The 13,563-nt window shown below is 37.7% G+C and overlaps 1 protein-coding gene across 2 annotated transcripts in view; it reads right to left on the bottom strand.

Annotated features, from left to right (window-relative positions):
• shmt2 (serine hydroxymethyltransferase 2 (mitochondrial)) overlaps nucleotides 1–13,563 on the bottom strand; it is a 34,052-nt gene that overhangs the window by 12,862 nt on the left and 7,627 nt on the right. For both annotated transcript variants that reach the window (XM_057846826.1, XM_057846825.1), the window contains exons 2-6: nucleotides 8,960–9,151; nucleotides 7,773–7,852; nucleotides 7,356–7,556; nucleotides 7,174–7,255; nucleotides 5,400–5,522 (exon numbers count right to left, since the gene is read on the bottom strand). In XM_057846826.1, coding sequence (XP_057702809.1) covers nucleotides 5,400–5,522; nucleotides 7,174–7,255; nucleotides 7,356–7,556; nucleotides 7,773–7,852; nucleotides 8,960–9,151 — 678 coding nt within the window. The remainder of the gene's footprint in view (nucleotides 1–5,399; nucleotides 5,523–7,173; nucleotides 7,256–7,355; nucleotides 7,557–7,772; nucleotides 7,853–8,959; nucleotides 9,152–13,563) is intronic.

Genomic DNA, 13,563 nt, shown 5'->3' with positions numbered 1-13,563 from the left:
AGGTGAAGTCACAGTGTGTCCGTTTAAATGTTTTTGTACTAGTTAATGCCAGCAGCATTTGACTTCATTGTTTGTGATTTATTATTGATATTTATGTTTATTATTTATACGGTAATAAAGAATTAAGTGTTCCATAATGTTTGGTGAATCAATAAGCTTCAACAAAATTTTCAATACTAAACCAGTAAAAAAAAAAAGAAAAATGAAAAAAAAAAAAAAAAAAAAAAAAATGGATTAGTCGACTAATCGTAAAAATAGTAAGCTGACTAATCGGGAGAACGTGAGTCGTTTGGGACAGCCCAACTTCTATCATCACCATAAATAATTTTAAATCAATGATGTGAACGGCCACAGGATGTCCCTACACCAGCAAACTAATGATGTGATAAATCATCACACAACACAACTATATGGTGCATAAATAAAACTAAGTTATTGAAAATTTAAAGATGACGAAGTGGTAAGCACAAATAGCCATTTCTACTACATTGGGAAATAATAAGGCATTTACAAAGCTAAAAAACATGGAAGTATTAATACATTTTTTACACTGGAAATAAAAGCCATTGCAAAACACGCTGGGAAGTCCAAAGTAACTTCCATCGCCGAAAAGCGATACATACACTTTTTCTAACTACCCCTTCCAACGTGTGCGGTGAGTAATGCATTTAAAACAATTGGATGTAGGAGTGTTCAACAAAACAGATCAAGACTTGAGTTATAAATTAAGGTAGTTTAAAATATTTCTCTCATGTGTGGAATCAGATTTACAATGTCGGTGCCCACGAGGTGATACTTATGTCAGTATCTTAACACTCAATACAATTAGTATACAGTGTATCACAAAAGTGAGTACACCCCTCGCATTTCTGCAGATATTTATCTTTTCATGGGACAACACTGACAAAATGACACTTTGACACAATTAAAAGTAGTCTGTGTGCAGCTTATATAACAGAGTTAATTTACTTTCCCCTCAGAATAACTCAAAATATAGCCATTAATATCTAAACCCCGGCAACAAAAGTGAGTACACCCCACAGAAACTACGTACATCCCTAAATGTCCAAATTGAGTACTGTTTGTCATTTTCCCTACAAAACTGAAAAAAGACTTGTTACAGGAGTGCTGTCAGCATTGCTGCAGAGACTGAAGAGGTGGACGGTCAGCCTGTTAGTGCTCAGACCATACGCTGCACTCTACATCAAATTGGTGTGCATGGCTGTTTACCTTTGTGACAGATATGTTTGATTTCAATTCAAGATAAAGTGGGGTTAGGAAAAAATGTAATCATTGTTTGTTTTTCATTAAATAATTAATGATATACTTTATCATGACATATACCTTAATTTTCGACTATAAGGCGCACCTGACTAGGGGTGGGCGATATGGCCTTAAACACGTATCACGATAAATTGAGCAGATTTACCTCGATAACGATAAATGACGATAAAGTCGCCCAAGCGGACTGTTATATAATTTGAAAATCTGAATCAATGCATGAAATACAGATTAACAGTTTCTTGTTGATTTAGTTACCAGCATTCAATTTGATATATTTAACAATTGTACATGCAGTCTAAACATTAAGTTTATAAAAATGTATTGTAAACAATAAGAATTCAAGTATGAGCATTTATAACAGCGAGTATGGCTTGAACAATGTACATTGTCAAAATCAATATGCCTGTGCAAACATGTCATTGTAACACAAATGACTTACAGCTTGAATAGTACACTTCATAAAGACAATTTATTGTTAATGGCTGCTGTGACATAATTATTCAATACAAGTGTTTACTTTGTGGTTTCAGGGTTTCCCCCCCCCCACACAGAATTAAGCACATACAGAAAAATAGCTGGGGCCATTTCTCGTTCATATTATAAGTTTCACCGTTGGATTGTGCTTTATGCTGAATATCAGAGAAATCACACACAGTCAGATACAAAATAACGCGACATAGTAATTGCTAGATGCAGTCCGTGCCCAATCCACTCATTAAGTTCAGCCATTTCGACAAGGTTAGAGCCGCTATCCAACTCCATCACGTTCATTTGTAGCGTTAGCCGCTAGCGTTAGCCTGTGGCCTGGCTACCAGTAGAAAGCACTGAAAGCACCATCTCCGGAAATCGTGAGAACAAGGGAGGACAGCGGGTGAAAGCCCGTCTGGATGCCACCAAGAGTCTACTAAATGTCGGGTGAAAGTTTGGCGAACCTCCCTTAAGCCACACTCCATCACGTTTTGCTTGTAGCGTTAGCTGCTAGCGTTAGCTTACCGGGCTTCTGTTTGATTGGCTTCCTGATGATCACGTGACTCCCTACGTAAGTACATTGACTGCTTTCTTAAAGGGGAATGAACATAGACGAACAACACAGAGTCAAAGCGGGATGAAAAGACTATTTTCTTGTTTTATTAATTTACCGAATTTACCGACATGGTCAAAATTACGTCGGTCATCGTGAAGAATTTCGGTGATGGTAAATTTTCGGTTTACCGCCCAGCTCTATACCTGACTATAAGCCGCCACACACCAAATTTTACACAAAAACGATATTTGTTCATACATAAGCCGCACTGGACTATAAGTCGCAGCTGTGCTTATTGTATTATGGGATATTTACACCAAAAGATATTAACCGGTAACAATTTATTTGATAGCGGCAACAAAAGACTGTCAGAAGACAAAAATGAACCACCTGTTGAACCAATTAGCTGCAAAGCTTCATTGCTTCAAGAAGCTTCATTTGGCCATCACTGCTCCCTTAGGGGGAGACAGTCAACCTCTGCTGCCACCTGCTGTCAACGCTATTGTCATCCAACATGCCTCCAAGCATGCCTTGCAGCGGTACAGATGTAAATAATCAAAATTCATATTTTGTGCTAATTATTTCTTCAGTTACTGTTCCAGTTGTTTCATTAATTGCTAGTTATGGTATTTGGTAACACTTTTTTTGACAGTAGCGCCATAAGACTGTCATAAGACAATCATAATTATGACATAACTGTCATGAGGATTAATGAATGTTTATAACTAGGGTTGTTCCGATCATGTTTTTTTGCTCCCGATCCGATCCTGATCGTTTTAGTTTGAGTATCTGCCGATCCCGATATTTCCCGATCCGATTGCTTTTTTTTTTTGCTCCCGATTCAATTCCAATCATTCCCGATAATTTTTCCCGATCATATACATTTTGGCAATGCATTAAGAAAAAAATGAATAAAACTTGGATGAATATATACATTCAACATACAGTACATAAGTACTGTATTTTTTTATTATGACAATAAATCCTCAAGATGGCATTTACATTATTAACATTCTTTCTGTAAGAGGGATCCACGGATAGAAAGACTTGTGACTTTGTATATTGTGACTAAATATTGTCATCTAGTGTATTTGTTGAGCTTTTAGTAAATGATACTGCAGCCATTCATCCCAAATGCATGATGGGAAGTGGAACCATGACTGTGCGTAGTGCTAGCAATTGATATATTTTCTCTGCGTTGGGAAATAACATAAGGTGTTAAGAAAAAGATGAATACCTTGCTTCCCCACACTGCCTCCCAAGATATTTCTAATCGTAGGGAGAGGGAGTGTAAGGCTTTAGCCTAATAAAAAAAGGCTCCAAAGGCTGCCAAGACTCTCTCTACTTATTTTACTCTGCCTTATATTTCTCATTATAGGTAAAACGGCGCCATTACAGAGTGAGCGCGACAATGCGTGAGTGGGTTGTGCAACGCATGCATTAATTGCGTTAAATATTTCAAGGTGATACATTTTTAAAAAACTTAATTACCGCAGTTATCAGGATAAATTTGATAACCCTACCTTAAGCCTAAACTAAAGACTCTGGATGAGTGTAACATATTATGTCTGCAACGTTAAATACAATTAGAAAATGATTTAATTAAAAAATATACAGTATATACAGTGGTACCTCTACATACGAATTTAATTCGTTCCAGGACCTTGTTTGTAAGTCGAAATGGTCGTATGTCGAGCAGGATTTTCCCATAGGAATACATTATAATTCCATTAATTCGTTCCAAAGCCTAAAAACATACACTAAATTCTTAATAAATACTGCTGGCACTGTTACAAATGGCAATTAAACATAGAAAAACAAATAAGTTATAAATAAATAATTCAGAATAATATAATAATAAGAAGAATAATTAATAATTATTCCTGTAAATAATGTAACGAATCGGATTCTAATATGGCGGACACTTTTTACTGTCCCTGAACGCACCGCGAAGGTGACGTCTCAGTGAGATAGGTCGGTGCGGTAGAGATAATACTTTCGTTTTCTTGAGAGCGGTCAACTGCTTAAGACAATGGGCGTTTTGTGTTGGATAAGTTCTTAAATAAATGATAAAAACGTGACGAAGCTGGCGATTTCCTTGGCAATGTTACCACAATAATAATTGTCACCTTAACTTATAAATAGTGGCGAACGGTGGTCGGAAGAGGACCATGGAGCTGTATTGTTGAGCCAGTTCAGGGACGCGCACCCCAAGCTCATATTTTTCTATAACTTGCATCTTCATTTCAAAGGTAAGCATCACTTTTTTCCTTGTTTCTCCAACTGTATCAACTTTTTTTGAAAACTGTGTTGATTTCTCACACAAGAAAATCCACCGTGCGTTCGTTTGCAGTGCTGTCATGTCGTCGTATTTCGAGCAACTCGTCGGATGTAGAAACAAATGGCGGCTCAAATTTTACGTCGGATGTCGAAAAGATCGTGTGTCGAAGTGATCGTATGTAGAGGTACCACTGTATATTAAAAAAAGGCATGGCCGATATTTTTTTTGCCGATTCCGATACTTTAAAAATGACGTGATCGGCATCCCGTCGATCGGGACAACTCTACTTATAACGGATGTCATTTAGTGTCATCCGACAAATTATCTCACTTTTGAGTGGATGTGAAAGATCTGAGCTGGACTTAATAGAGTTAGTGACATAATTTGCCAGATGACACTTAATGACATCTGTCATAAGTATTCAGTAATGACTATGACAGTGTCATGTCATAATTATGACGGTCTTTGACAGTTTTATGATGTCACTGTCACATAAAGCGTTCGTTACCTATTAACCCAAATAAATCAACATAATAAACCGCACTGGATTATAAGCCACAGAATTCAAAATGAGGGAAAAAAAGTAGCGGCTTATAGTCCGAAAATTACGGTAGTTGTCATGATATAAAATGACCGATACCGTGATAGATTTTTCCCCATCGCACAGTACTTTATTCCCGAACCTTAACTGTATATATATTTTCTTTGAGTTTCCACTGTATATTATCTAAATCTAATTTTGACACAGGAGCTGCTTTAAAAAAAATAGCTAAAGAGAGACAGGGTCAAGGGCAGGTGAGGATTGCGCACCTTCTTGATGCGAGCGTAGTCAATGAGCCGGGCATAGGCGCTGGTCCCGGCGATGATGAGACGGGGCCTGAACAGCTTGGCCGTCAGCTCCATCTGGTCGTAGTCGATGAGTCCTGTCGCAGGCTGAGGGGCGGAGAATCGTTGAAGGGGAGCAAAAAAAAAAAAGCGTAGGGATGAGGGAAGGAGATTTAGGGGAGAAGTTGGAAAGGAACCAGATTATAATATACAAAGAAAGAGAGAGGCGGAAAAAAGTTAGATATCTTGAGCTCCATTGCAAACAACATCAAAGAGAGATTATTTCCATTCGACGCGGCTACATTTTAAGTAATCCAGCTACCTTAAGAGAAGGATAAAATTTATTTTAAAAGATATATCTTGACACGTTAGATCAAAGGAGAGAAACCCAAAGGTAACCTTTGAGGAGTCCAATCAACCGGAGACAATGTGCTCCTTTACTGGAAGAGGTCAAATTAGAAGAAATGTGCAGCGTCCCCACTTAAATTTGAGTAAAGAAACAGGCGAGTGTGAGATGAAGGAAGTTAGAAAAAGTGAGACAAGTGGAAAGATGGAGAGAGGAACGCTGTATTTAGACAATCTGATCATCTCCCATCTGCAGAGCACATCTTTAGCTGCCCCCTCGCTCTATCAAGCTGACCATTCTGAGGACAGAGCCAGCGGTGATGGCCGGCCTGTCGATTTCCCATTATCTCTCCCGCAAAGAGGTCCTGACTGCCTATGCATCACAGAGCCTAGGCGAGGTGACTCTTACGCCATCCATCAGACAAATCTCGCTAGCATAGTTTGATGAACACAAGACTTCGCAATACCGATTCATTGAATTGGTCATTGCAACAGTCATTAATAATCATAATAATTAAGTTTGTTTTTGTTACTTTACTTTATTTGTTCCACGGCTGAGTTAATCTAAAAAGTTATCATTTTTAGCGACTGATGTTAAAAGGAATAAATAATTAAGGAATCATTTCGAAGCACTTTTTCTGCATTGCCGAGGTATCGAATCGGGACTTGGTATCAGTGGATAATCAAGATGAAGGGACTTAAATAAATTTAAAGAACACAGATTTTCAGTTTTAAAAAAAAATGTTTAATACTGAAGAAAACGTGAATAAATGGCAGTAATTCCATGAAGTGGCCACCTGACAAGGGGGCAGACATTATATCAATGCAGGTAATCATTAGCCAATCAAATGTGAGTATTCCACCTGAAGTATTTCACCTAAATTCAATTAGACTAAGTATTTATGTTTAAATGTTTCATTTTTGAGCCGCTATAGCAAGAGGAGACACAAAACGTGTAATATAAAAAGCAGGACTGTATATATGTTGTGTGTAGGACTTGGGTGTCAAACCCACTTTCACACAACCCAAAAAGTTGTGTGAGGAACTGGAGTAATTTTCTTTTTAATCTACTTTTACCTCTAAACAAAGATTGTAAATAATACATAATTTGAACAAACTTTACAGGCATTGCTCCTGACACCTTTGGAGGAGGGAGTCTAGTTTTCAAGAATGTAATAGCTCTGGTCCAAAACAAGCACTCCATTTGTTGCACAAACACAGTGATTGAGTGTATGGTTTCTAAACAGGAGGTCAGCCATTTTATATTCCTTGAGGGCAGACCATCCCACACTTTAAAAATATTATTACTAAACTACATGTCCACATATTTGTGTTTGTATCCATCTGTTCTGGGTTTCAAAGCTTTAGGAGTGTCAACAAGCGGTAAGTAGAGGGTAAAGGAGGCTCTACTTACATTGAGTTTGTAGGGCATGGACTCAAAATAGATGGAAGTAGCTGAGATCCTCTTCACATCTGACATGTAGCCATGGGTCAGACTGTTGAACAGTAAAACACATCACGCGGATTTTTTTTTTACTGATGGAACGAAAGGATATTGCATATCATGTTTTCAGGAGTAAGTGTCAAAGTACTGACTGTCCTCCATCCGGAAGGTCCAGACCCATGATGCGGTCATGGGGGTTGAGGACGGCGGTGTAGACGGCAAAGTTGGCGGGAGATCCCGAGTAAGGCTGGACATTGACGCCCCACTTGGCAGGATCCAAATCGAATGCTTCCAGGGCTCGCTTTTGGCACAGGAGCTCGATTTGATCCACCACTTCTGCGCCTCCGTAATATCTGTGAACACGGATACAATAAACAGCTTTGGACTGGCAGTAAATGATTTTAATACAGTGCGGCAATCATTCAACGCCAACCTCTCCCAGTAAAAATGGATTGGATGTATTTCGCCGTCAATAGCAGCAAATAGCAGTTAATTGTATTTGCATCCTAGTGTTTACAAATCTATTCACACCACTAACAGGATAGTATGCACACAGCTGACATGCTCACCTTCTTCCGGGGTAGCCTTCAGAGTATTTGTTGTTCAGACAGGAGCCCTGAGCCTCCAGAGCAGCTCGGCTGCAAAAATTCTGTGGTGAGAACACAAACAAATAAAACACACTGACACACACACTTGCATGAGTCAACACAGGCGAAAAGGACAGCAAATTAAGTGGGTTAGGCAATAAGAGGCAAGTCATTGTTTTTGATAATTTACTGAGTCCAGTAGACAGCAAATGGAGGTGTTTTCTCTAGGGATGTCCCCGATCCGATCATGTGATTGGAGATTGGGCCGATTGTGCTATTTTTCAGAGGATCGGAATCGGTTGAAAAGGATCGGGGTTTAAACTTTAAAAATATATATTAATATTGTGCCTGAAAATCGTTAACGCAATGTGCAGACGCGCATCGTGAGGAGGTGCATCTGCGATATTTTTATCGATATATATTTTTTTGAACACGCAAAATTATTTTTCTGCTTCATGCTTATACAGTGCCACAGCCTCTCATCCTCCCTCCTGCTAAGCAGTGCGACCAAACAGTTTTTATTGGTCACCAGTGCAGCTGGCATTTGGTACTTAAAGTTAACGATCATAGACAGTCTGCAGACTAATCGGGATAAAAATAATCGTTTGGGACAGCCCTAACTTTGATGTCCTAAATTTCTGTTTCAATTACAGCCTTTTAATGTCAATTTGCTATGTGTGTTGCAAAGACTGAAAACGTGCATGTGTGGTTGCGCTTGTGGGGAAAAATACCGCCGAGTGCCTGTCAGATTTGCACTCAGCTTTCCTCTTGCTCGCAGCACAAAGCGTGGAGTAGGCAGAATGAAGATATCAGCACTATCTCGCACCAGAGCGTCATGGTTTTGTATGGAGAGGCGGCCGACACATTTCGCTGAACAGCTACTGTGGCAAGGAAGAAGCAGGCGGCAGAAAAAAACCTTGTCCAGTAAGATATCACCTCGTCCGGCCTTTAAATAAAAACCGGATGCTGGTCAAACTTGCTCTGGTGCAAGTGAAAATACCTTTTCGCAATACAAGGAGAATAAATTGGAATGATTAGAGATAAACTGACCTAGACGCCATTATTTTTTTTTTTTAATCAACAGTGGTGGGGCTTCTAAACCACCAATCAAAATCCAGCTTAAGAACTTTGAACTTAATTGATTTTGTATTTATTTATTTATTCTTTACCTCTGATGCAATTAGCTCCAAGCCACGACACTGCCGATCTTTCTCCTTCAACAGCAGGTCCCACATCTCCGGGTCGTCCTGAGCCAGACTTTCCTGACCAGTCCATGGCCGCTCTTCGTCCACCACACGGCTGGCGGCATGAGACTGTTGTCCACGTGCGCAGATGCGAGCTGGGGCACGGTGGCACAGTGGCTGTGAGGAGCAAAAAAATATATATTCATGAATAATGTGGGTGTTTTTTCAGTTAAAAAAACCTGAGGAATGGTCCATATTGAGAGCTTTCAACTAAACCACTACTGTCGCTACATGAAATTAGTTGTATTATGATTATAGTAGTCCATCCATCCATCCATTTCCTCTGCTTTCAAATTTCTAATATGTCGCCTGATGGAATTGGACAGTGGCATGTTTTATGATTGGAATTATCAGCATGGTTGTTCATTACACTACCATCAGCACTTTTACAAAGAGAATTTTACAGCCTCAGTGTACCCAAAGAGAGAATGGATTCAGCATTTCTGTCTTATCTAATCTGAACGTGGCCAGTTCTACTGCTGTGATGTTCGGCCATGTATGTTTGTATAGAATATATATGGACGAGGTTTTGCAACGCAGCTGACTGATGTCAATACAAAAACTATTTTGATATTTGAATAGTTTGATTGTTGATTTATCATTTTGAGACATTTGACCTAAAATTGTCTCAATATCAGTTTTTATCTTATTGTTCTTTTTTTTTACATTTGTTTTAATAAAAAGAAAGAAAACAGCTGCCAATAACATTCGTTTTGGTTATTTATTTTATTTTAAAAATATTTCAAAGGGTAAATAAATGAAAAAAAAAAAACCCATTATCCTCTATCTATTGTATTGTTTTTAAGTTATTTTCACAAATAACCAAAAACCTACATAGTGTATATATATATATATATAAAATCTTAAAAAAAAAATAAAAAAAATTCTAATTTCTACAGTCCGCACTGAAAGGAAATGATTATCTTAGCAATGAATTAAAATCAAATATTGCAAAGCTCCACTTTTGCTTTGGAAAACAATGCAACAGTTACATGTACTGTAGTTATCCAATATTCAGTCCCAAGTTTCTCAGCACAGTTTTTGGTTTCAATGCATATTTACTGCCGAAACGTGAAGCCCAACCTGATATAGCAGTAAATTAACACTTAATTCATATGTGAGACGATTGGTAAAGAAAAAAAAAAGCGATTAATCGACTATCAAAGTAATAATTTCTGTCAACCCTAGTGACCACTTTGTAATACTTCTTATTGCCATGTAGCATGTATATTAAATCAGGTTTCTGTTATTTAATGTACAACTATTCCCCATGTCTGTTCTTTCTGTCACACTTGCCTGTTTTACTCCCCGACTTCACCTTACCAAACAAATTGTATATTCTTCCCTTTTCACTTACCCTATTGGTCTAACAGACAGGTTTGTAAAATCACAATTATATTTTTCTAAAACTGTTCAGTTCCACTTGACTTAGAATCAAGATGCTACAGTATAGGATAGCAGTATATACGTTGTCTGGGTCTGAAAATAAACATTTGACCCCTGTGACAAAAAATATCGATGATCTTTAAAAAAATCTTCAAACCGAAACATGTGCTTTCACTGCGTGTTCTTTCACGCATGCCAAATTGCAGCTTCAAGAGGCATAACAGTAGTTGTGTTAAACACTTGCCATTCATAAAGAACCGTGTGGGCAAGACTAAAATGCCCCCCAATGATTTGAGCCAGTTGCTTTCAAGGCAACCAAACAGGAGAAAAATGTGTGTAAAGTGTCTTAAAGCATTTGATGAATCCATTGTTGTGTAGTCTTAATTAAGACTGTTCCCCAAATACATCTCAATGGGCACGCACAAGGTGACTGCGTGTAAGCACAATGTAAATGTCAAAAGGTTGATTGAGCTCACAACAAATTGGCAGCCAGACTTCACTTAATCAGTGGTTAAAAATGACAACTCTTGTGTCAAAAGTACCCCTGCCACCGCTGTAGGATTGTAGTTATCGTTAGCCAGTGTGTGTTGGGGTGTGAGGGACGGCCCCCCTCGAACAGCGCCATTAAAAAGCAATTAAAAATCTCAAGAGTTGGCTGAAAGTGAACACAAAAGTACGTCAGCATGCATAGTTAATGCAGTTCATGGTGATTTGGATTTGACAAACGGAGGGAGAGCCAAGGGTTGCCATGTTTCGTGACAAGATCCATTGTCTGTAGTGTCTATTATCTTCAGAGCTTCAGTCTAATCCAACCCATATTAAGTAATGTACTGTCAGTGATTGCGATATACGTCCAATCCATTTACAAAGAGAGGTCGGGGCCCTTTAAGTCAAACTTAATTGGACCTCAATCGTCATCAATAGCAGCCAGTGAGTTAATACCAAAACAATTGGCGGTGAGTCCAAACTAGGGTGATGTTAAGTGTTCAAAAGTGCCATATTTGAAAATGATTTCATAATTACAATATATCAATTGTTCATCATTCTACACTAACAATAAAAAGTACACCAATCGATAGGCCAACCAGGGTTGATTTTGCAAATTTTGGGTGATTGGTCAATCACTAAAAATATGACCGGTCTTGTCCACTGGTCGCATCCCAAGTCAGTTCGCCACATGAGCCCACTACATTTGGCTGCATTCGTGGTAATATTCTGTATATGACAATATAAGTGGACTTGCTGGGTATTTTAATATTTTCACAATCCAAACATATTTTTATGATTGTATAGTCTGTTGTTTTTTGCTAAGTTAATGTAGGAAGGTGTTGACGTTCCATATAGTCACCGTGTGACAATTGTTTTGTGGGCACTAGATGGACTCATTACTCAGTCTTTCCTACATGAGTGAATTCTGTCAGATACCTGTTAATTGAATGCACACATTTGGCGCACATTCAAACTGTTCCTTCATTATAAGGCATTAAGATATGAAAAAAAAAGATCCTTTTGATTTTTGTTTTGTAAAGCAAAATACTGTTACATTTTAATTTTTGGTAGATTTTTGGAAGGAAGTAGTAGGAATATTTTTTTGTTCTTAACTAGATGAGAATCGGGGTGGGATTAAATAGGTTTTCTTCTTCCCATTCCTTTTCAGGCATGCAGTTGATGTTGCAATGTTACTTAGTTTTGCTGCTCTTTTTTGTTACATGATCATCTGAGCTGTATATATTTGCTGTCTTGACAAGGAATCATAGCCTGAAATAAACGAATGAAATGAAAAAAAAAAAAAATTGGAAAAAAAAAAAGTTTCAAGTCACATATATTCATACTGCCCTAAATCAGAGTACCCTAATTTCCCGAATACAAGGCGCACCTGTGTATAATGTGCACCCCAAATTTACTTGTAAAAATGATTGTACCCGTTTATAACGCGCACCCTAATTTTAGCACCAATAAATAGAAGAATACAAGGAAACAGAGCTCGTGTACAGATACAGAAATGTCATTTTACTGACTGGTGAAACACAGCACAAGCATAGCATATTGGTAGTTCAAAACATTACCATAAACTGACAATATTTACGGTAATAATATGATTTGACAACTTCTCCAACTTACCAGAATCTAGGAGAAAACAAAACAGATGTGACTTTTCTTTTAAAGGCTGCTGTATAACTTGCTCGTTTCATCATGATGAATAAATGTTTCCTCCATGGATTGATACGGTAAAATGAAAGTGAGAATGTAAGTCGGAAATCTGAGCTCATCGCTGTCGACACGACAGTAACAATAGGAACTATTGTTATTTGGGTTTAACAATAGTTAACAATAGAGGGACAGATATAGTTGACGGACACACACAGGAAGTCTGTGTTGTTACGTTTGTTATGGTCAGAGTTGCGGAGCTACAATAAACGTTGACTCAAATGAGTTCTAGAAACTAAATTCTGTGCTTTATGAAGAGTGAAAAAAGCAGAATTTAACACAGACGAAATCATTCGGCCGATCGGAGTGAAGTATTACCGAAACAAAATGGTGACGTCACGTACTGTAATGGTCGGCAACGGATCGCTGCATACGTTTCTTCAACACAATGTAGCCGTGTCAATTAAAAAAAAAAAAAAAAAGGTATATATTATAATATACATATATATATATATATATATATTTCTGTCTCCATCCATGTACCAGTTTATAATGTGCACCATGATTTTACAAGTTGATTTTGGGGGGAAAAAAGTGCGTGTTAAATTCGGGAAATTACGGTAAATGTCTCCAAGGACTTCACAGGCCCACAGCTGACAAACAATTACGACATCCACTGACCTGAAGCTATCATGTATCATTTTGGATTGAAAAATGTTTAACTTTTCAATTAATTACGCAGACAGTGGATGCCTTTAAAAAAGGAATAAAAACTTTTTAAAAAAAGCTTACCGTGGCTATTTTTATCTATCTTATTTTATCTGATTTCTATCTGGTTTTATCCATGTTTCTGTCTATTTCTGCTTTTACTCTTTTATTTTTATTCTTTTTTTTTTTTTTACATGGTAATGTGCACTTTGAGATTTGTTTTTCAAATGTAAAATGCGTTATAAATAAAATGTATTATTATTATTACTTTTTTTTTTTAGAGAACA

Source organism: Corythoichthys intestinalis, chromosome 9 (assembly GCF_030265065.1).
Source record: "Corythoichthys intestinalis isolate RoL2023-P3 chromosome 9, ASM3026506v1, whole genome shotgun sequence".
Lineage (NCBI taxonomy): Eukaryota > Metazoa > Chordata > Actinopteri > Syngnathiformes > Syngnathidae > Corythoichthys > Corythoichthys intestinalis.
This window is presented reverse-complemented; position numbering and strand designations above follow the sequence as displayed.